Source organism: Pongo pygmaeus, chromosome 22 (genome assembly GCF_028885625.2).
Source record: "Pongo pygmaeus isolate AG05252 chromosome 22, NHGRI_mPonPyg2-v2.0_pri, whole genome shotgun sequence".
Taxonomy (NCBI): domain Eukaryota; kingdom Metazoa; phylum Chordata; class Mammalia; order Primates; family Hominidae; genus Pongo; species Pongo pygmaeus.
In genome coordinates this window covers 49777199-49802013 of record NC_072395.2, presented here as the reverse complement: position 1 = coordinate 49802013, position 24815 = coordinate 49777199, and the positions used below count along the sequence as shown (strand labels likewise).

General features: G+C 45.0%; 1 protein-coding gene across 9 annotated transcripts in view; it reads left to right on the top strand.

Moving 5' to 3' along the window:
• HLCS (holocarboxylase synthetase) overlaps window positions 1–24815 on the top strand; it is a 241579-nt gene that overhangs the window by 86241 nt on the left and 130523 nt on the right. For all 9 annotated transcript variants that reach the window (XM_063659663.1, XM_063659665.1, XM_063659661.1 and 6 more), the window contains one exon: window positions 7018–7289. In XM_063659663.1, the coding sequence (XP_063515733.1) occupies window positions 7018–7289 (272 nt within the window). The remainder of the gene's footprint in view (window positions 1–7017; window positions 7290–24815) is intronic.

Genomic DNA, 24815 nt, shown 5'->3' with positions numbered 1-24815 from the left:
TTCTGTTGCTATAACAGAATACCTGAGATTGGGTAATTTAGAAAGAATAGAGGTTTATTTAGCTCTTGGTTCTGGAGAATGGAAAATCCATGAGTGTGGTGCCAGCATCTGGTGAGGGCCTTCTTGCTGTGTTATAACATGGGAAGGGAATCACATGGTGAGAGGGCAGAAGTGTGCCAGCTTAGGTCTTTCTTTCTCTTCTTATAATGCCACCAATCCCACCATAGATGCCCTACCCTGATGACCCCATTCAATCTCAATTTCTTCCCAAAGGCCCCACCTCCAAGTACCATCAACATGTGAATTGGGGGATTATGTTTCCAACACATGAAATTTGGAGGACACATTCAAACTGTAGCAATATCTGTCCTTCCTCTTCTCTTTCTACCGTGGTACTGGGTTTGAGACACAGTGGGTACTCTATACATATTTCTTAAATGAATGATGTATACCGTAGTCAATCTGGATGATTCACTTTAGAGGATAATTTCTGCATTATTCCTGTTCTGAAAGTTCTGCTTAGTGCTGGTTGTTTCTTTTTCATTTTATCCTGGTTTTCATTGACTTTGAATGGGATATTTATATTACCATCATCTGATGAATAACCTCTTAGCTCTCTGCTTGAGTTAAATAATAGTTTTATCTTTCTGTTTTTGTGGCTTAACCTATTCACCTATATGTATCTCTAGCCTGTGTGGTGGCCTGGTGACATCCAGCTGCCCTGGGAAAAGTGATGGAAATTCAGATTTGTGCATTTTATGCTTTAAGGACATTGACCAACGTTTAGGGGCAGAGTTGGTTATAACTAATGGCCAGATTTGAGGTTTGGGGATCACCTTTGTATGTTATTTATTCATTTCTTCTTCTTCTTCCAATAGAGTATATACCAAGGAAAGAATGATGAACAGGGAATAATCCATTTGAAATTTATCTTGGTATTCTGTAGTCTGAAAACCGAAAATTAGTGCTGTGATAGGACCCAAATGTAGCTTTTGATAGCTCATTTGAGCTTGACCTCTTCCAACAACTTTTCTGGTTTCTTTGCAAGCAGGATCACCCCTTATTTTGCATGCATTCTCTGGGAGCTCTCTCTGGTGCTGACCTAAGCTTTTTGGTCCTGGGGCGTTCCTCTCAGTCTCCTCCCCAACAGGATCACTCATATTTATCTTTCTGTCTCCAGCAGTGTCTCATTTGTGATCGGTTAGTCTCAGTTACTGCTTTCTGTACACCTTCAGCTCACTGCCTCCTCTCTGCTAAGCCCACATGGCTGGATAGCTGACTGTGGCAGGATAAAAACACAAAATCATGCGGACTTCTCACTCTCAGTCCAGAGTCGCTGACCTTCCGTGGTGCTCAAATGCTTCCAGCTGCCCTGGGGAAGGCGCTGCTCAGAAGATTCTCCCCACTGCATTCGTCTTCTCATTCTCCCTGTTGTCATGTTCGTTCCTCCCTCCCCAAACTTCAACACCTCCTTCCTTCTTTTCTCTCTTAGCTGATGATCTTGCTTCCTATTTATTGAGAACATAGAAGCAATCATAAGATGACTTCTACCGGCTGCCAGCACCAGGATTCCCACCTCCCTCCAGCCATGGAGCAGGGTGGGAGCAACGAATTTCAGTTACCAGGCTGTCCCGTATGGCTGTGCAACCGGCAAGGGCCAAGGGAGTTCTGGAACCAGTGGGGTCATAAGACCAGGTGTCTGCAGAGGGGAACCTGAGCCACCCCCATCCCTATGGGTGAGCTGTCTCTGCTCCCAAGGCTGACCTTTCTGCCTCTGCGCTAGGTCCCACCCCACTTGGCCCTTTGGATTCTTTTCTCTAGGGACCTTTCACATCAATCTGAAAATGCTGCTGTTTCTCCACTTTAAACCAAACTAAACCTGTTTTCACCCCATTCTTCCCTCTAGCCACTGCCCCATTCCTCTCTACCCTTTAAAGGAGACCCTTTGTCAGAGTTTTATCCTGGAGTCTGCAGTTTTTCTCTTTTCACTACTCCCATCCGACTTTGGCCTCCATCACGCCTCTCAAACTGCTCTCATCAGAGTCTGGGCTCTGTGGCACCGAGGCCAGCGGTGACTTCTCAGCCCTCTCCCCACGGCACTGTCATCGTCTTCCAACCTTCAGAACTGGAGTCAGGAGACTCCCGCAACCACCGTCCCCCACTGCTGTCCACAGGCACACTTGATTTTTCTCTCCCTTTCTCAATCTCTTTTGCACACTTTTTTTGATCTCCCTGAAACCTAAGCGTGGACCACTATTGTTGGTTGAGTTGTGTCCCCCAAGAAGATAGTGGAAGCCCCAGCCCTGGAGCCTGTGAATATGACCTTATTTGGAAGCTGGGTCTTTGCAGATGTAATCAAGTGAAGATGAGGTCATTAGGGTGGATCCCTAATCCAGTACGACTGCTGTCCTCAGAAGACTAGAGGACACACAGAATCAGGGCCACTTAAAGAGGAGAACGCCATGTGATGATGGCCGCAGAGATGGGGTGATGTGTGTACAAGCTGAGGGGCACCATGGAGTGCCAGCAGCACCAGAAGCAAAGGCGTGAACACGAGTTTCCCCAGAGCCTTCCCAGGAGGCACGGCCCGGTTGACGTGTTCATTTCTGACTTCTGTCCTCCAAAACTGTGAAAGAATAGATTTCTGGCATCTCAAGCCACCCGGTTTGTGGTCCTTTGTGATAGCAGCCCTACTTTGCATCCTCTTTTTAACTACAGTCACTCTTTTCATGGATCTTATCCTCTTTCTTGGCTTTAAATGATCACCCATAGTCTGACAATTCTCAAATTGATATTCATGGTGTAGACCTCTCCCCTGGATTCTGGACTCACATGTTCTACTGCCAATTCATTGTTTTCGTGGGATTTTTTTTTTCCTTTTTTTAAAAAAATTTTGAGACCAGGTCTTTCTCTGTTGCTCAGGCTGGAATGCAGTGGCATGATCTCAGCTCACTGCAACCTTCACCTCCTGAGTTCAGGTGATTCTCCTGCCTCAGCCTCCCAGGTAGCTGGGACTACAGATGCCCACCACCATGCCCAGCTAATTTTTGTATTTTTAGTAAAGATGGGGTTTCTCCATGTTGGCCAGGCTGGTCTTGAACTCCTGACCTCAAGTGATTTGACTGCCTGGGCCTCCTGAAGTGCTGGGATTACAGGTGTGAGCCACTGCACCTAGCCCCCATGAGATTTTTAATAGATATCTCAAGCTTAGCACGCCCAGGGCTCACCTCCTGCCTCTTCCTCTCCAAACCTGCTCTGCCTATAATATTTCCAGCAGCAGTTCTGTCCTTTCAGGTGTTTAGGCCAGAAATCTTGGGCTCTTTTTTGAGCCCCTGTTTTCTCTAACATCTCAAATATGACTTGTTAGCAAATCTTGTAGCCTGTACTTCAGAGTCTGCTGTGAATCCTATCCTTTCTCACCATGTCTGCTGCATGCTGGTCCAGGCAGTAGTCTCACTCCTAGCTCATTTAGGTGACTTTATAACTAGTTTCTCTGCTTGTTTGTTCCCCTTCAGGCTCTTCTCAACACAGGAGTCAGAGTGGGGTGATCCTGCTCCAACAGAGGTAGGACATCCCACGCCCTTCCCCAGAACCTTCTGGGGCTCCCTGTTGCTCCTCGAGTGAACGCCTCATCCTTACTGTGGCCTTTGAGGCCCTCCGCGATGTGGACCTTGGCTCTCACCACCCGCTCTGCCTCTCTGGCCCCGGCACTCCACCTTCTGCCCAGGCTCACTCTGCTCAAATGCTGTGCCCTGATCAGGCTCTTTCCCTGCTCTGGGAGCCTCTGCACTTGCTGGAATCCCTTTATAAATAAATATAAAAACATAGTTCTGTGGATTTTGTCCCAGCATTCTCCTTCACTTGGCTCCAGGCCTTTCCTTAAGCGTCACCTTCTCAGCAGGTCCTCCATCTGTCTGGTCTGAAGTGGCCTCCCTCTCTTCTCTGCTTTCTTGTCCCTCCTTTGTACATGTTACTCTCTAACATTCTGTGTATTGTGTTTACTGTTTTTTGACTTGGTTTTTTTTTGTTTGTTTGTTTGTTTTTTTTTGAGACTGAGTCTCACTCTATCACCCAGTCTGGAGTGCAGTGGTGCAATCTTGGCTCACTGCAACTCTGCCTCCTGGGTTCAAGTGATTCTTGTGCCTCAGCCTCCCAAGTAGCTGGGATTACAGGCACCCACCATAATGCATGGCTAATTTTTTGTATTTTTAGTAGAGATGGGGTTTTGTCATGTTGGCCAGGCTGGTCTCGAACACCTGACCTCGAGTGATCCACCTGCCTTAGCCTCCCAAAGTGCTGGGATTACAGGTGTGAGCCACTGCGCCCGGCCTTTTTTAACTTTCTGACTCCCACATTATAGCATTAACCTCCAAAGACAGGAATTTTGACCCCTTTGATCATTGCTCCGTCCTCAGAGCCTGTGAGACTGCCTGCCATATGGGAGATATCCCGTAACATTTGTTGAATGGATGACAGAGGGAATGGGTTGCCAGTGTATGGTCAATTGAATTCATTATTATTGTTATTTGAGATGCAGTTTTGCTCTGTCTCCCAGGCTGGAGTGCAGTGGCATGATCTCGGCTCACTGCAGCCTCCGCCACCTGGGTTCAAGAGATTTTCCTGCCTCAGCCTCCTGAGTAGCTGGGATTATAGGTGCATGCCACCATGCCCAGTTAATTTTTGTATTTTTATTAGGGACGGGGTCTCACCATGTTGCCCAGGTTAGTCTTGAACTCCTGGACTCAAGTGATCCACCCTCTTCAGCCTCCCAAAGTGTTGGGATTACAGGCGTGAACCACTGTGCCCAGCCTGAATTTATTATTTTTAAATAGCTTATGTTTATTTCACTACTTTTTTTTTACTCTTAATTATGACAGTTCTCAAACATGGAAAAGAATAGAGAGAAGACTGTAACACATACCCCAAATACCCATCATCTAGATTTAACAATTATCAACATAATTTAATAATTATCAACATTTTGCCTTACTTTATGTATTTTGGGGGTAAATTTTACAGATATCATGACATATATACATTTCTAAAAATTAAGGACTTCTCCTATGTCACCACAGTACTTCCTTTTTTTCTTGAGACAGAGTTTGGTTCTGTCACTCAGGCTGGAGTGCAGTGGCGCAATCTTGGCTCACTGCAGCCTCTGCTTCTTGGGCTCAAGCAATCTTTCCGCCTCAGCCACCTGAGTATCTGGGACTACAGTTGCACGCCACCATGCCTGGCTAATTTTTGTAATTTTAGGAGAGACAGGGTTTCACCATGTTGCCCAGGCTGGTCTCAGACTCTTGAGCTCAAGCAATTCGCCTGCCTCAGCCTCCCAAAGTGCTGGGATTACAGGTGTGAGCCACTGCGCCTGGCCCCCACAGTACCCTTGTCACACCTATTAAAACTGACAGTAATTCCAGTTTGTTATCTAATGCATACTGTTCACATTCAGATTTCCTAATTGTCCTTTCCAGCTAGTTTGTTCAAGTTGGGATCCAATAAAGAACCACCCATTGTGTTTCATTATGTCTTTTAAGCCCCTTCTAAGCTAGACTGGGTCTCCCTCTCCACCTTTGTGTCCCCACCCCATCTCCACCGTGACATTGACTAGTTGAAGATTCCAGCCCGGCTGTTCTGTAAAATGTTTTATCCCCTGGATTTCTTCTGAATGCTTTCTTTTGTTGTCTTTTTTTTTTTTTTTTGAGTCGGAGTTTCACTCTTTGTTGCCAGGCTAGAGTGCAGTGGAGTGATCTTGGCTCACTGCAGCCTCTGCCTCCCAGGTTCAAGCGATTCTCCTGTCTCAGCCTCCCGAGTAGCTGGGATTACAGGCACCCGCCACCATGCCTGGCAAGTTTTTGTATTTTTAGTAGAGACGGGGTTTCACCATGTTGATCAGGCTGGTCTTGAACTACTGACCTGAGGTGATCTGCCCGCCTGGGCCTCCCGAAGTGCTGGGATTACAGGTGTGAACCACTGCGCCCGGCCCTGAATGCTTTCTTCTGAAGTCATTTTACTCGTTCTCTTCTCCTCTGTATTATCTGCAAACTAGATGTGAGTTTTAAAGGTTGATCAATTGAAATTAGTTGAGTTAAGTTTCATCTCTGAAGCCACTACTCTGTAGCCACAGGGAGCTTTGGGACGTGAAGGGCCTAGTGTTTGCAGGAGGATGGCCTAAGAGCCTGGATCTGTGTTTACTGAGATCTTAGTAAGTTTTGTGCAGGCCTCTTGAGATGATGACTTCCCTCAGCCCTCAGTTCCTGATAAACCACCCTGGAGGAAGGCCTCTGGGACCTCTAAGGTCTGGCGTGGGGGAACCTCCTCCAGCCTTGTGGTTTTGGGGATAGAGTAGAGAGCTCTGTGCCTGGATTGGACAACTTCTCTTCTAGGTTTTGCCTTCCTTCTCCTCCTTGTACCTCCATTTGGGGCAAACAGAAAGCAGCTTTGGGGTACCCCACTTTCCCTTTGTGAAGATTAGTGTCTTCTTTGTCGGTGATCAACTTGCCTTGTCTTTACAAGAGGAAGCGGAGATTCTCTAAGACGTGAGGCTGAGACCGAGTGTTCTCGTATTTGAGTGCTTTGTGTTCTGTGACTTCTTTCACCCAGGGTTTTCTGTTGTTGTTTTTGCAAATAGGATAATGAATTTCTTTGTGGGGCAAAAAGATAAAAGTTTTCCATAAAATGCATGGAGGACTGGAGAACTACTTATGAACTCTGGACTGGAGGGGAATCTTGAAAATCATGAGAGAATGTAAGATGTAAGATAGGAAGTATAATCATGAACTGAACTGATTTTCTTGGATCCTGGTTTCTGAAGAGCTTATTTTATAGTATAAGCATACTAAGTATGTGATTATCATATTGTCTAATCGTTTAGATGTATGGAATATGTTAATCTAGCTTTTATTGGTCATGAATTAGGAAGTACTCATATTACCAAAATGGCATTAGAAGGAAAAGCTACCATGATCTAATGTAATGCCAAATTATGACCATCTCATTTATTTCTTTATGACACAGGAAATCCGGGATCCTCTTATGCAGTGGCTTGGGAAACATGTGGACTCCGAGGGAGAAATAAAATCCGGCCAGCTCTCTCTTAGATTTGTTTCATCCTACGTGTCTGAAGTAGAAATAACCCCATCTTGTATACCTGTGGTGACCAACATGGAGGCCTTCTCATCAGAACATTTCAGCTTAGAGATCTATCGCCAAAATCTGCAGACCAAGCAGTTGGGGAAAGTAATTTTGTTTGCCGAAGTGACCCCCACAACGATGCGTCTCCTGGATGGGTAAGGTGTGAGCAGGTCTGCATCTGCTCAGAGGAATCCTGTTCCGTTGATCATCCTCTCTTACCAATAGTCGGGGAGGGGATAGAGTTGTAGAGGAATACATTTGACCAGACCTATTAGCAAGGTGGAAGTACTCTTGTCCTAGAAGAGTTAAATTGTGGGAAAGGAAATTGAAGTTCTTTGATCACAGGTTTGTTTTTTATGAGAATGGAAGGTGGTTGTGCTTTGTGTCTTGCTTCCTTGAATCAGGCCCTCAGAATGTTCTTTGATAAACGAATATTATGAAAAAAGATGTTTAACCGGTGGCATTATTGCTCGGGTTATCATTCTTCTTTTGTGAAGTTACAGTCAGTGTTAGACATTTAATACAGGATGTTTTTCAGGGGCATTTGAATAGGAAGTTTGAATGACACCTAAGCTGTGTAAATTGAAAAAGGTCAGAGCTTTGTATTTTGAAGTGTTTTTGGTACATTGCTATCCAATACATTGATTGATTAATTGATTGATTGATTGAGATAGGATCTTGCTCTGTCACCCAGGCTGGAGTCCAGTGGTACAATCACAGCTCACTGCAGCCTCGACCTTCTGAGCTCAAGGGTTGCTCCTGCCTCAGCCTCCCAAGTAGCTGGGGCTATAGGCACACGCCACTACGTCCAGCTAAGTTTTGTATTTTTGGTAGAGACAGGGTTTCGCCATGTTGCCCAGGCTGGCCTCGAACGCCTGGGTTCAAGTGATCCTCCTGACTCAGCCTCCCAGAGTGCTGGGATTTTAGGCGTGAGCCACCCATGCCCAACCCCTATACCTTTTTTAAGCAGTCGATAACCCCATTTGGATATTTGAAATTTACTCTTACTGCAGGTTTTCCTTTTGATTCCTTCTGTTACGTAGACTCTGATTAAAGATTAAAAAGTAGAAAACAAATGAAAGGAATTTTTAAAAACTCCCCAATAGTACTAATACTATTTTAGTTTAAAAAATTGGGTTATAGAGGGAGGGAATAACGAAAGTGCCTTCCCTCAATGTGGGGTTAAAATTTAAGGCATGAAATATTCCAAAAATAACTGGATTCATAGTTTCTAGGCATTTCACTCATGGGACCACATGATTAGACAGATGTATAATTCAATGCATGGGAATATTTTGGCCTTTTTCTTGATAATAATTTCTGGAATTTAATGCTATATGGATATAAAATGATGAGCCAACTTTAGCATTTTCTTGACTGTCACACTTAGAGTCATCAGAATGGCAGTGTTAGTATATGTGTTGTATTAGAGGAGGCATTGGCAGAGTTGTTTGGGAGGATTATCAGAGCAATGGGGGCAGACTGGGAGGGGAACTGTGAGCCGTGTTCATTAATAATTGTTGTGTACTGAGTTAATTTGTGATGTCATAGGTACTTTTATTTTTCAGCGTTTCTTAACTCTCCTGCTTCCACCCCACCCCTGACATCCATTGATTCCCAGTAGAAAAGGAAAAAGCCTGTTCTTTTAGATGGAACAGTCATCACTTGCTTGTTGCAAACTCTGTAATAATCCTTTGTTACTCAAGCGAAGACTTTATTATATTGAAGGGGTAACTCGTGATAGTTACATTTTCTGAATAAAAAAATTAGACAAGTTATTGAACAAAAGATTTGGGGAGGTGAAGTTCAGATAGAAAAATACGGGTACTTCCAGGCCATTTTTGTTGTTTCTGTGGAGAATACTGAAGAATATTTCGTGTCATTGCCATCTGGGAACCTTGGAAGTGTGGTCCTGGAGCCCGTGGCCAGGGCAGCGTGTCACCAAGAGGGCAGCACGTCACCAAGAGGGCAGCGTGTCACCAAGAGGGCAGCACACGCCCTGAGAGTGCGGACGGGCTGAGGCTCCTGCACATCTGCAGAGGGCTGGGCTTCACCACACGCTGTCCAGCCTGTGTTTTTGGGTGAAAAAAGAACCTGTATAAATATATTGCCTTAATATTCTTGGATATCAGGAAGTTCACTTTTGATATTAAAGTTAAAAAAAACACCCTCTGCCTTAGGAAACTTGGGTCTGTAAAAGTGTTTGACAGACATTGAAGCTGAGCTTGCCAACACTAGAGGTGGAACCTCCCATAGGGTTAAGAGTTTTTACTTTTACAAAGGGGAAAAATATTTTGGCCTTTCTGAGGGTGTTTAGGAATCTTTGTTTCTCTTCTTGTTTGGTTTGATTATTAATTATGAATCCCTCGCTTGGTGCAGAGCTGATAATGAATGGTTGTTGGCGGCCTTAGCTTACCAGATGCCCTGCGTCCGCTGTTCCCGGGGTTCCTTCCTAACACTACGAAGTGAGGTTACTCACAGAAACCTACTGAGTCAGTGAACCTGGGAAGAAATTCCTGGTGGGGGGAGGCAGTTGCCTTTTTAAGGAGAAGACATTTGAAGAGGTCATCTTGGTGTCAGAGGAACCATGAGATAGATGGATGCACAAAATACATGGCTTGTTACATTCTAAGAATAAGACTAAAATATTTCTAAAACTATATTTGATCCTACATGAGTGTATCAGTTTGTTCTCGCATTGCTATAAAGAACTGAGACTGGGTAGTTTACAAAGAAAAGAGGTTTAATTGGCTCACAGTTCTGCAGGCTGTACAGGAAGCATGGCTGGGGAGGCCGCAGGAAACTTACAATCATTGCAGAAGGTGAAGGGGAAGCAGGCACGTCCTACATGATGGGAGCAGGAGGAAGAGAGCAAAGCGGGTGGTGTCACACACTTTTAAACAACCAGATCTCATGAGAACTCACTATCATGAGAACAGCAAGGGGAATATCCACCCCTACGATCAGATCACCTCCCACCAGGCCCTCCTCCAACACTGGGGATTACAATTCGACATGAGATTTGGGCAGGAACACAAATCCAAACCATGTTAACGAGCTATACTTATGGAAACATAGTCTATCTGTGGCAGTAATAATAGGTAACATGTACTGGCAGCTGTTCTCTTCCAGTTGCTGCTTTTGTGTGCTTTAAACAAATCAACAAATCTCATACGTTATTTCTTAGTGCGGGGATCCCCGACCCCCGGGCTGTGGTCTGCAGTCTGTTAGGAACAGGGCGACGCAGCAGTAGGTGAGTGGTGCAAGTGAGCATTACTGGCTGAGCCCCGCCTCCTGTCACATCAGCGGCAACATTAGATTCTCATAGGAGCTCAAACCCTATTGTGAACTGTGCATGTGAGGGATCTAGGTTGCATGCTCCTTATGAGAATCTGACTAATGCCTCGTGATCTGAGGTGGAGCAGTTTCATCCCGAAACCCCCTGTCCATGGACAAATTGTCTTCCACAAAACCGGACCCTGGTGCCAAAAAAGGCTGGGGACCATTGTTTTAGTGCTTTGGAGTCGTTACTGGAACAGTGTCAAACACTAGTGTTATACCAGTGTGTAGAATTCTAGGTAACAGAATTTACTGTATGTGGAATTGTTCTTGTTTCTGAATATTTATCAAAGATGTTGGATACGGCCAGGCGTGGTGGCTCACACCTGTAATCCCAGCATTTTGGGAGGCCGAGGTGGGTGGATCACTTGAGGTCAGGAGTTCGAGACCAGCCTGACAAACATAGTGAAACCCTGGCTCTACTAAAAATACAAAAATTAGCCAGGCAGTAGTGGTGCGCTTCTGTAATCCCACCTACTCAGGAGGCTGAGGCAGGAGAATCGCTTGAACTTTGGAGGCAGAGGTTGCAGTGAGCCGAGATCGCGCCATTGCACTCCAGCCTGGGTGACCAAACAAGACTCCCATCTCAGAAAAAAGTGGGATGCTTTTTTTGTGGCTCATGCCTATAATTGCAGCACTTTGGGAGGCTGAGGCAGAAGAATTGCTTAAGCCCTGGAGTTTGAGACTAGCCTAGGCAACATGATGAGACTATCACTTTGATGAAACAATTGGACAGAACAAGAAGAATTTTCAGAACCATGGACTGGGTTCTCTCAATGCTTATTTCTCTCTTCGTCTGTGTGTATCATTTCTGCAGCAATTGAGCAGCTCCTTCCTAATGGGCTGAAGTAGAAGTGAAATTTATGTTAGATATAGATCTTGATCATATGATTTAAAAAATCTCTTTTTCTCCATCTACCGTTCCCCATCATGGAACCTGCACCAGCTGAAAATTGGGAGTTGTATTCCTAAGGAAGACGGGGAAGGACACAGGGAGGAACAGCCAGCAGTTTCTGCAGAGGTCCCAGATATCCACATGCATTTGTCTTCCCCTCCATAGAAAACTCTCACCTCTTCCTCAAGGAAGACGGCCCTAGTATGACATTCATTTCCTTCCACTCAGTCAGATTCAGGATCTCTGGATGATGTGCCATTTTCTCTTTTAGGGCCGGGTGTGCCTGTTGAGGTCTTGCAGTCTGTTAGCTGAAACAGACGAGCTCTCTGCCCTCAGCACACCATGTGCCACACTGCTGTAGTAGAAATTGGGGCCATCAAGTCTCCCTGCACCCCCTGCACTGGCGGCCACTATGTTTCCTTGTCGCTGTCTGGCAACCCGCATTCTGCCCTCCGGGAACTCTCTTTCCTGCGATCTTTTGGGGTCACGGCTTTGCCTTCTGAAAGGGTCTTCACTGCACCACATCGGAGACGGATGCTGGAGAGGATGGGCTTCCAACACCCGCTTCCTGGGAGGATTTGGGGTCTGGGTGTTGTTTTGAGTACTGAGTAGTCACAGCTTTTTATAGGCCAGCCTTAAGGTTTCTGTAGAGATACAAGTCTCTCAGGACTTTAGTAGCCCTCTAGTCTGTTTGCTTCTGATTGGTTCCATGTGAGTAACCATCAAGATCTTGTCTAGACAGTTTTTCAGCATAAGAACTCTGGTCTTTTAAAGACCTCAACGCTCTGCCATTCCTTTCCCTCCCAATTTAATAGCAACTCTCTTGGGCCAAATGAAACTGTGGGCTTGGGTGGAAGGCCAGGCCCTTAATCATATCGTTGGCACAAGGCTTCTGGGCTCTATGTGGTGAAGCATCTGTCTTATCTCCTGCTGGGCTGCAGGGACAGCCCCATAGGCTCACTTATATTGCTGGTTGCTGACACAGAGCTCCTTTCTAATCAAATCTGTATTCTTTTCCACTTTCTTGAGACTAGTTAGCTTTAGTTGGAGATCATTTCTCTTTGATCGAACCTTGCTGAGAGTGTCAAGGACTGGCAAACACTGACATTTTGAATTTTCAGAGCTGTCTCCTATAAGGATACAGCTTCTAACAGACACCAGGTCTACCTCCCAACATATAGAAGGTCAGGACTCGATCAAAGGTTTTGCTGCGGCAGTCAGCAGTCGAGAACCTGTGAGACCTGTGCCTTTGCCAGAGATCCCCTGCCCATCTCCTCCATATCAGGCTGCATTTTTAGGCCTTGTTTCTGGTGGCATACATAAAATCTGAGACCTAGCACCCCCAATTCAGGTACCGGTTCCTAGGTCAATTAGGATTAGGTTTCACTGTGTGCAACACATATCTGAAAATAGAAGTGGCTTGAACAGGATGGAAGTTTACTTTTCTCTCCTGCAAATGAGATAGGCTGAGATGGGAAGTCCAGCATTGGTGCATTGGCTCACGTGTCAAGGACCCAGCTGAGCTGCTCGGCCACCTTTAGCACGTGTCCAGGATGGCGATTCCAGTGTTTATGTTCTTACTTGAGCCAGTAAGCGGGAGGAAGGGGTAAAGAAGCCACATCCCTATTCTTCAAGGGACAGAAGTTGCACATGGCCTTTTTGTTTATGTATTATGAACAGGACCTAGTCACATGACCTACAAACAAGGCTGGGAAATAAATGTGGTCTCCATAGTAGGCATCCATGGATCTAACTGGAAACCAGGCTTCTATCACTAAGGAGGAAAGGAGGGTAGACATTGGAAGACAATTAGAATTCTGCCTCAGGCATGTACTTTCAGTTTTTCAGACTACCAAGAAAAATACTTGGAGACCCTGAAAGTAGTATACCTTCTGACAGTGCCAGGGTCTACCAGATTAAGGATCACAGGTGAAGATAATTATTTGACTTATAACACTGCTTTTGTTTCAGTGCTTACTCAAGGTAATTAGAGGAATTTTTTTTAGGTGTTTACACATCTAGGAGGATTTGGAGATTTCTGACAGATTTTTGAGGGCATGGTATTTTCTTCGATTGCATATCCAGCTGAGCTACCATGGTACTGGTGTAGAGAGCTTTCTTTTGATCTCTCTGGGCACATGAGTGGCTTGTCTTAGAGCATGAACCCCCACCACCTTCACCTTGTGTCTCCACCCCACAAATTTGGAAGCGTGTTTGTGATTGAGTAGAGGGGAGAGCACTCTGGGGAGAGGAAGTAGCACAGGGCAGTGTGGGTGCCACTTGCTGATGACTGAGTCCCCTCTACCCCCAGAGTAAAAAGTCAAAACCCCGTTAGTGATGCTCTTTCCGCAGGAATCTGACTTGGCTGTGCCACCCAACTCATTTGCTTAGAAAACATCATTTCATCCTTTATCCCAGGCTCCGGCCATTTTCTCTGACATACCTTCCTGACCATGAATTGCTTCTCCACACTATTGTCAGGTAACACCTTCTGGATGCCATGTGTATTAGTCTGTTTCCACATTGCTGTAAAGTACTGCTCAAGACTGGGTAATTTATAAAGGAAAGAGGTTTAACTGACTCAGGGTTCAGCACGGCTGGGGAGGCCTCAGGAAACTTACAATCGTGGCGGAAGGCGAAGGGGAAGCAAGGCACCTTCTTCACAAGGCGGCAGGAAGGAGGATGAACACAGGAGGAACTACCAAACACTTACAAAACCATCAGATCTCATGAGAACTCACTATCACAAGAACAGCATGGGGGAACCACCCCCATGATCCGACCTTGGCACCTGGGGATTATGGAGATTACAGGGATTATAATTCAAGATGAGATTTGTGTGGGGACACAGGGTGTAACCATATTACCATGCTCTGTGTATTGCCAGTTTTGTTTCACGCCAGAGACCTTTATTTTTCTGTGCTATTTCCTGGCAGGTTTCCCTGTGAGCAGTTAGCTCAGCCAGTTAGGTAGAGTCCCAGGGACATGGGTCCAGTCTGTGTCTGTGTCTGTGTCTGGGACAGTGAACTTCTCCATGTTCCAGGCTCACATCCCACAGCTACAGCTCAGGAATCTCTTTGCAAAATGTGAGCTATTGGTGGTGGTAGGGTCTAGGGAAGGGGGTGTGGACCGGCCACTGCAAATCCATTGTCACTGCAGGAAAAGCCCCTCCCAGAGTTCACTCTACCTTGACATGGTGGGCGTGTGGCACATTCCATTTAATCTCCTGATAAATGATAGTCGACCCTCTGGAGACAGCATGAGGCTAGACTGTGAAACATAGGAGCTTGGGGTAACTGAGTCATTGTGCTATTTTTGGAATTATCTTTTATTTGGCCAATAGCGTCTTTTTTGATTGACTTATACCGAGTCTCCATCAGAGAGTGAAATGACGTGAAACCACAGTGTGTGGTGTGCAGATGAGCATAACCTTGCTTATGCCGATTTCCTTCGTATGCTTGTGCATCCTGAATAAGCTGTCCAAGGTTGGACGTTTTGTATTTGTAAAGAATATTTTAGATTTTCTTATTAAATAAGCTGATTTCTCATTTGTCACCATTTGAGTCCCTTGATGTTTCAGGCTTAGATTTGACTTCTTTGCCTCATGGGATAAGCAGTTCTGGAGCACCTCCTGTATGCCAGGCACCGTGTTAGGTACTGGAGAGAGGTGTCCTGGAGGCTCAGGCAGCATCCATGCCTGACAGTGCATTTGTAGAAGCAGATCCTAGTGTGTATGCCAGTTTGTAAAGTTGCATACACCGTTCTTGGTCTGATCATTGGGGCTTTGGGCAGAAAGGAGGTGGGCACAGTGATATAGGAGAGATGTGTGGGGTTTTGTTTTTGTTTTTGCAGTTACTGTGTGTTGGGCCTTGTTCCTGATGCTGTAGAGCTCATAATCTAGTAGGGAAAATGCTGGAACCAAGACTTTATCATTCACTAGCTCTGTGACGTTGACAGTCTCTCCTCCCTGAGCCTTACTTCTTCAGCTGTGAGATCAGTTGCGTTGGAACACTAGATGCTCTCCAGGCACCTTCAGCTCACCTCCTTTGACCTGGTGATGTGCCCACACCAGAACTCTACCAACCAGCCTTTCTATTTCTCAGTGACCTCTGGCGCTTTTAGATGGCTGAGCTAGTTTTGTGAATCAGCCTCATGTGAGTTGAGGAAATGTTGTGTGAGACAGTTGACTTTCTACAAATGAAGGAGAAGAAAAGGAAACACAATCCCATAAAATATATATATTTTTTTTAAATGGGAAGGGGGACAGGATCGCATTGGGGAGAATAGCTGCAGTCATTTAAGAAAGATAGTATTTCGATTTCAGAGTTGGGGCCAACTCCAGCTTTTCAGCTTTGTGCACACCTACCTAGTCAGTCCCAAACATCTTTTCCCCCTTTTCTTCCCTTCTGGGTCTGTGCTGCTAACTGACTCAACTCTGCACCCTCCTCCCCTGAAGTTGAGGCCCGAGAGGACAGAAATTGGGCTGGAACTAATTTAATGGCTGAGTGACCTCACAGTAGAGAAACAGCCGGATCCTAATAGGGGTCTTTGTCTACATTTCCACCCTGGCTGGTAGCATGCCAGTCAAGAGTCAAGCTGGAGACACAGGTGGAAGCGATTAGACCTGTCATAAAGTTTGAAAAATTGATTCTGGAGGCGAAATGAATAGATTGAGCTTGACAGTGTTGTCCTAAAGATTCTAAGGGAAAATTCTGTAGTTTAATTTGAAATCCCTTGATTATTCATTAGCTTTCCAGATGGCTTTTGTTGATGTTTTACATATTAATGCCTGTATTGTGTTATTGGTGTACTCTTAATGTGCACATAGGTAATGAGCAAAGAATAAATACATTGGTAAGTGTCCCAAATTAATGGGATATTAGCGTAATTGTGAAATAAAGGGTTTTAAAGAAGTTGATTGCTTGGGATAATTAGCACGAATTTTTTTATGTGTCGGTTTGGTACTTTAAAAGTGAAAATTATTGGAGAATTTTAAGAAACCTTCATTTTAATGTTTACTTCTAAAGTTTAAAATATAACTTTGGCCTTTGACTTTGGCAACGGTTGTGACTGAAGGGTTATTCTGGCAAGTTCTCCATCAAATTTTTTTTGTTGTTCCAATTCAACACCTGAATAAGTTAACCTTTCACATGCCAAGCTCCTGAAGTTGAATTATTTTGTGGCTTGGTATTTTTCAGAGAAGCTTCTACATTAATTTTTAGTGTTCTTGGTTGTTTATTTTCATATTTTGTAACAATTTTTCAAGTAGGGTAGAGTTATTGTGATGTTTACCATTTTATGATAGTGATAATGTGTTCTATTTAGGTGACATTTTCATTAGAACTGAGCCGTCCCAGTGTCCTCTCAGCGTTGATGTTGATGTCTTCCTCATTTCGGGGTGCAGTAACAAAGTAGCATCCACTGAATGCCCTGTAAACAACAGAAATTTGTTTCTCACTGTTCTGGAGCCTGGAAGTCTGAGATCAAGGTGCTACCCGGCTTGGTCAAATTATCTTCCAGATTGTAGACTGCTGACTTTTTTTTTTTTTTTTTTTTGAGACAGAATCTCACTCTGTGGCCCAGGCTGGAGTGCAGTGGCAGGATCTTGGCTCACTGCAACCTCTGTCTCCGGGGATCAAGCAATTATCCTGCCCCAGCCTCCTGTGCAGCTGGGATTACAGGCATGTGCCACCACACCCAGCTAATTTTTTTTGTATTTTTAGTAGAGACAGGGTTTCACCATGTTGGCCAGCTGGTCTCGAACCCCTGACCTCAAATGATCCACCTGCCTCAGACTTTCAAAGTTCTGGGATTACAGGCATGAGCCACCAGACCCTGACTGCTGACTTCTTGTATTCGCACATGGCAGAAAGAGGGTGAGAGAGCTCTCAACGGTCCTCAGATAGAAGGGCACTAATCCCATTAGTGAGGGCTCCACCCTCATGACTTAATCACCTGCAGAAATGATTACCATCACACTGGGGACTAGGATTTCCACACATGAATTTTGACAGAGGGCTGGGGAGGGAACACAAACATTCAGTCCATTGCAGTTGAATATCATTTTACTATTGGACAACTTGAAGCATCCCAAATTTGACTGCACAGAACAGCAGGAGTGAATGTCACCTGGAGTGGAGCAAACATGGCCTCCTTCAGGGTAGGGCAAGCTGCCCAGCCATGGCAGGGATTCTACTGAAGCTCTTTCAAACCCATAGCACCCATCTTTTTTTTGTTTTTTTTGAGATGGAGTCTCGGTCTGTTGCTCAGGCTGGAGTGCAGTGGTGTGATATCAGCTCACTGCAAGCTCTGCCTTCCGGGTTCATGCCATTCTCCTGCCTCAGCCTCCCGAGTAGCTGAGACTACAGGCACCTGCTACCACGCCCGGCTAATTTTTTTGTATTTTTAGTAGAGACGCAGTTTCACCGTGTTCACCAGGATGGTCTCGATTTCCTGACCTCGTGATCCGCCCGTCTCAGCCTCCCAAAGTGCTGGGATTACAGGCCTGAGCCACTGTGCCTGGCCAACAGCACCTATCTTTTGAGTGTTCTCAATGGTGGCAGTCTTCATCTTTTGAGGGTATATGAGACTTTTAGAAAAAAAAAAAAAAAAAGTAGATAACATGGTAGAAGAGCTGGGGTGGAAAGTATTTGCAGAAATTGCATATCAGCCCATGGTTCATTCATTTTACATTACTTAGATCTTGGGATGGGGTCCTGCTGGCCCTGGTTTGGAATCCCAATTTATTAGACGAGTAAACTTGGGAAAATCAGTAACCTTTTATGCCTCTATTTCCTAATCTGTGTCATGTAGCTGATAATAGTCTACTTAAAAATAAAAAAGTTTAATTACTTACTACTTTCTCTGGCACACCAGCTGTGTGCAAGATCCTGTGTGAGGCTCTGGGACCCATGGGGAATAGAGAAGATGTAGGGCCCTCCTTCAGGGTGCCTCACTGGATAGGGTGAGGATGTACTGAGATAATATGTCAGCAGACTCTTAGTACATAGCTAATATTTATGGAACTCTCATTATTATTTAAACTTTGTGTGCAATTCTTTTTAGCCTTTATAACGCATCCTTCAGCAGCAGTGCTGTGGACGTCCGTGAAACAGACTGGTGTGGTCTGTGCTCAGGACTGTGATATGTGTATCTTTTTTTTTTTTTTTTTTGGAGACAGGATCTCGCTCTGTCACCCAGGCTGGAGTACAGTGGTCTGATCATGGCTCACTGCAGTCTCAACCTCCTGGGCCCAAGTGATCCTCCTACCTCAGTGTCCCGAGTAGCTGGGACCACAGGCATGAGCCACCATGCCTGGATAATTTTTAAATTTTTTGTAGAGACGGGTCCCACTATGTTACCCAGGTTGGCCTTGAACTGCTGAATTTAAGTGATCCTCCCACCTTGGCCTCCGAAAGTGCTGGGATTATAGGCATAAGCCGCTGTGCCTGGCGTGGTAGGTGTTTTCTTGGAATGGAGTTTTTGTTTGAAGATTTTGACAGTTGTTTTCCCATACTAGAACCAATTGTTTGTTGCTGGTTACTGTTGTGCCAAAAATATTTTAGTCCAACTTTTTTTGAAAGATGAGAAAACATAGTCAGTTGTCCATGTTTGTGTTTCTCTTATATGTGAAGCAAGTCTCTTTTTCATTGAACCTTCTCTTTTTTTGAAATCTTAACCCTTTAATTATCATTTTCACAGGTAATTCACAGTCATTTCAAAAGAGCCAAATCTGCAGTGGTTTGAACATTTTCACAGTCCCTTGGATATGCCTTGTGCATCACCCACACCTTCCTGAGACCCCTAAACCTTCCATGACAGTCAGAAACACGTGCACCTGACATTACTACATTCTCTTGAAGCTCTAAAAAAAACCCAGATGTTTATTACTCTGCAGAATTGCTTGATTGTAACTACATTTAATATTCATTTTGTCAAATGCCTCTGTTTTATTTAAACAAGCAATAAAAGACCACAAAAGGTAATAAAAGGTTTAGGGTTAGAAAAGATAATCAATAAAGAGGGTGACAGGGACTTCTCTACACTCTTTCCCCCCAGTTCAGGTTTACCTTAGAGAAAAATCCAAGTGTGTTGATTGTAGTTTAGTAGTGAGCTGAATCTGCTGAGGGTTGGAACTGCTTCCATTCTAGTCTATAGATTGTAAAGGAGTTATTCCTTAGCAGAAGGGCCAAAGACATGACCTTGGAATAACCAGCCTGAGTTTATTAGAAGTCTGGTTTACCACTGGGCAAGGCTGCATGGGATGCTGAAAGCAGGGCAGGCTCTGGAGCTTCATTGGCTACTGGCCTGGGGCAAATTCCATGACATCTCATCTTAAAATGGACAAGCTGCACTAATGCCCACTCATGGTAATGCCGTTTGTAGGAGATCAGTCAGGGTGGTGAGAAAAATTGTAGAAGATGGAAACCTTCTTGGAAGGCCTGAAGGTTTTACAAAAGCTTCGGAAAAGGATTTGGCTGAAGGCAGCCAGATTCTTTTATCTGGTGCTTGAAAGCTTACGTTAGATAACAAGGGAATATAAATAAACTGATCTAGATAAGTTAGTTTACTTAGGCCTTGGAACCTCGCCCTTAATCATCCACGCACAGAACTACTCTCTCCGGGTCTGGGTGACCATGTGAATTGCCCACAAATGTGTTGACTCAAGGTGTTTGTCATTAAATCTATACTGAATAAATGCCCGCAGTGCAGGCTTTTCAGGGCTGTGGCTGCTGACTCTTTACAGCACCCTCCTTGGTGTCTGTGGGTGGCCCGGTCCCCTAGCCTGCTCTTTCACTGGATTCTTGTGTCTGAGTGCATTTGTGCATCCGTCGTTCAGCCACGGTCTGCAGGTCGGACCCGGCAGCCATTCATGTGGGGAAGGTCAGAGCAGGTGGTGCTGTGGAAAGCCCATTGCATAGTCTCTGACACGGAGTGGGGTGGCCACCAAGAGTTGGTTTAATCTCCTCTTCAGCTACCAAGGAAGACAGGTGCTTTCCCCACACAGCACTGCTGATAGCCACCAACAGTGGAAACTGCAAATAAAACCTGAGAATATGTTTCAAGATTCTGATGCACTAAGAAATCTATGATAAGAAAGCAGCATTGCCCAAACTTGGATTATGATTTAACAGTAGTTTCTAAGTAGAAACTTTTTTAGATATTCTTAGAAGTTAGTGTTCATGATAATTAAGGTCTGACCAGTCACCTGGACACATGGGGTGTGCAGATAGAGGTTGAGTTCCGGCTTAAAAATATGTTTTAGTCAAAATCTGTAAATGTTTAAAATAAATGTGCCAGTTAACCCAGCAGGTATTTTTCCTCCTACTTGTTAGGCATCCCTCTCTTCCATTTCTTTTTCTCCCCTGACTTAGCTTTGTGGCTTATTTAGAGGAACTTTTGTTTTTCTTTCAAATAAAACAGTTACCTGCTTTGGAGGTGAGAGTTGATTTGCTTTCACCTGCCCCTTTAAAATCTTTTACACACCATTTGGCAAAACACCTTCTGAGCTCTGAAATACCTTTGTTGTTTCTGCTTTTTGTTTTGGAGAGAAGCATGTTCTGTTTCTGCATGAGGGGTATTCCGTCACTGTGAGATCCCAAACGCCACATTTTTTCTGCATTGCACAAGGAGTCATTCATCATTTTCATTTTTTGTTTGGCTCTCCAATAACAGTATTCAAATTAGTGAGAAGGAAACGATGAAGTCATTGCCTGGTGGAGGATTTTCCCTGGTTGTGGAAGGGGCAAGGAGATGAGAAGGAGGAATGATGGGGAAGTCTGTACCTGCCTCTTCCTTTGCCCTTTGGTTCCAGAGGTCACCTTGATGCTAATAGAGTTTTCAGTTTAAAATTGGGTAATATGTGCATACAGAATTTACCTAAAAATGAAATACAAAAACCTCAGACTGGGCCGGGCACAGTGGCTCATGCCTGTAATCCCAACACTTTGGGAGGCCGAGGTGGGTAGATCACGAGGTCAGGAGATCTAGGCCATCCTGGCTAACACGGAGAAACCCCATCTCTACTAAAAAAAAAAAAAAGAAAAAAAATTAGCCGGGCATGGTGACACGCACCTATAGTCCCAGCTACTGAGGAGGCTGAGGCAGGAGAATTTCTTGAACCCAGGAGGTGGAGGTTGCAGTGAGCCGAGATTGCAGCACTGCACTCCAGCCTGGGCGACAGAGTGAGACTCTGTCTCAAAAAAAAAAAAAAAAAAAACACACACAAAATCTCAGACCATAACTTTCTTGCCTGCCATTTTGACACAGCAGCTTGTGCGATGTTGGTGAATCACCCAGCCTCTCTGGGTCTGTTTCTCATCTGTGAGATTAGAGGGTTGTACTAGATCTGTGGCTTAATTTTTTTTTTTTTTCCAAGACCGAGTCTCGCTCTGTTACCCAGGCTAGAGTGCAGTGGCACAATCCCGGCTCACTGCAAGCTCCGCCTCCTGGGTTCATGCCATTCTCCTGCCTCAGCCTCCCGAGTAGCTGGGACTACAGCTACTGCCACCACGCCCAGCTAATTTTTTGTATTTTTAGTAGAGACAAGGTTTCACTGTGTTGGCCAGGATGGTCTCGATCTCCTGACCTTGTGATCCGCCTGCTTCGGCCTCCCAAAGTGCTGGGATTACAGGCGTGAGCCACCACGCCCGGCCGATGCGGAGTCTCACACTTGCCCAAGCTGGAGTGCAGTGGCACAATCTTGGTTCACTGCAACCTCTGCTTCCCAGGTTCAAGTGATCCTCCTGCCTCAGCCTCCCCTAGTAGCTGGGATTAAGGCACGTGCCACCATGCCTGTAAAGCCCCCTTTCAAGTAAAATGGTGCAGAGCCCCCCTGTCCACATGGGTCCTGGGAGCCTTCTCAGAGGCCAGGTTCCTCAGGGTATGGACATCAAGACCACCAAAGCTGGAATTGTCCTTCCAACGTGGACACTGAGGCCCAGCTGGCCCGAGGACAGTTCTTTTCATGTCTGTCTGGCTGATCATCTGGATTACTTCTTTTTATGCCCTGCCCTGTTCCAAAAAGGAATTACGGCAATGGAGATTTCATATGATCTGTTACAAGTTCTCTCTGCCTCCTGCAGGTGCAGGAATATGTGTGGACCCTCTGGTTGGCATGCATCCCCCGACAGCTGTCTGTGTGTGCATGGTTCATAACTCAGCTTCATTCCGCGCTTCCCAGCTTCCCACGCTAACAGTAGTGGTGGCTGAGTAATTGGAATTTCCTTCTGGAACCCAGGGAAAGTCGAATGAGTTCCATGCCCCTGTTAGACAAAGTGGCTCCTGGGGTGGGAGTGGGGGGTGATGATCCAGGTGGGTGTTCAGATGTCTCCAATTACAGCTGAGTGATATCCGAGAAGAAAAATCTCTGCTGGGCCAGGCGTGGTGGCTCACGTCTGTAATCCCAGCACTTTGGGAGGCTGAGGTGGGCGGATCACTTGAGGTCAGGAGTTTGAGACCAGCCTGGCCAACATGGTGAAACCCCATCTCTACTAAAAATACAAAAATTAGTCGGGCATGGTGGTGCACGCCTGTAGTCCCAGCTACTTGAGGGGCTGAGGCAGGAGATTGCTTGAATCTGGGAGGTGGAGATTGCAATGAGCTGAGATCACGCCACTGCACTCCAGTCTGGGTGACAGTGAGACTCTATCTCAAAACAAACAAACAAACAAAAACTCTGCTGGCATCGCTTCCAACCCAAACACCCAGAACGCAGGAGGGGATGATACACTGGCGTGAAGAACTCAGCTGGGGTGGAAAATGCCCCTCGGCTCCCACGCCCTAAGGAGTGCTCTGGGAGGGGTAAGGGGAGTTTGGGCAGATGTGGAGTGGTCTTGGATGAGGTCGTGGCTGACATTTTGGATTTCGATGTTTGGTTAAAGCTCATTTGACTTACTAACATAGTATAGAACCTGCCGTGGAATCGGAGTGTGGGGTCTGATATGCTTGGAATCCTGGTGGAGTGTTCAAGGTGGATTCTGCAAGTCGTGGCAATCTCCCTGCTTTCCTGGTTTTTATTTTCATCCTTTCTACTCATTTTCAATACCCTTTCTACTTCTGGAAACAACCTATGGCATCTTGTCTTTTACAAATGGAAACAAGATGAAATGTAATATGATTTTTTTTTTTTTTTTTGCGTTCTGTGATGCCCACTGAGGTAATACAAGAAACTTAGATGTTGCAAACCTGGGCTATGAATCTCTGATGTGGAGCTACTTTTAGAATTTGTTTTTTATGTTTTTTTTTTTGTTTTTTTTTTAGCTCAATTAAAATACCTTCTCTAGCTTTGTTTCAGATCTTGTTCTCTTTTCTTCCTTCTCCTGCCTCCCCTTCCCTTCTTTCTGTTGCAAAATATGAGCGTGTTTCCTAACTGCTAAGAGGCCTTCTTGGAACCTTTGTTCCAGGCAGTGGAGATAGAGCACCATTGTAAGATTACAGGCAGTTTCTATTTTTACTGTTGATACCTGGAAAATTGTCAGGAAGTGTACCAAATGTTTCCAGCACCATATTGTCATCATTGGAATTGAATGAGGGATTTGACTTCTACTAAACCTTAAATCAGACAAACAAAAGTCTGTCCAAACTCTGGCAGGCACCTCAGGGGCCAGAGGTCTTGAATGCCCTCTGCAGTGTTGTGGATGTGTCTGAGCACCAGGTACTGGGCAATTTCCTACCATTTGTTCAGTCAAATATTTATTGAGTTCTTTTTTTTTCTTTTGTTCTTTAAGAGATGGGGTCTTGCTCTGTCATCCAGGCTGGAGTGTAGTGGTGCAATCTCGGCTCACTGCAGCCTCGAACTCCTGGGCTCAAGCAATCCTCCCACCTCAGCCTCTTGAGTAGCTGGGACTACAGGGCGCGTGCCACCATGCTTGGCTAATTTTTTGTAGCTTTTGTAGAGGCAAGGTCTCACTTTTTTGCCCAAGGCTGATTTTGAATTCCTGGCCTCCCAAAGTTCTGGGACTATAGGTGTGAGCCACTGTGCCTGGTCTGTTGAGCTCTTATAACTTGAGGCATCCCCTTCCAGACACCTTGGAGATAGCTCTGTCTCCCAGAATGGCTCCTTATAAACCCATCCCGTTCCAAAATGGAAATCTGAATCCAAATACTGTTGAAAAAAATGTAATCTTTTCCCAAATGATATTTAAGATGTTTGTTAATTAGTTGAAGAGATATGAATCATGTTAATCTTTTGGTGTATCTCCTTCTAGTCTTTTATTTCCTCCTACACTACATGTGCAAGATTAGTCTATCATAATTTATTTAAGCAATCTTCTATGAATGCATTCTTGTCATTGCTGGTAATTTCCTACTGTAAATAATAAGCATGTTTCTTTTTGAGCCAGCAGTTCTGTATACTTCTGTAGTGACCCCATTACAATCTTTCTTTTCTGGTAGATACTTGATGAATTATGAAACAAAGCAGACATTGATAGAAGTTGAATAGGAT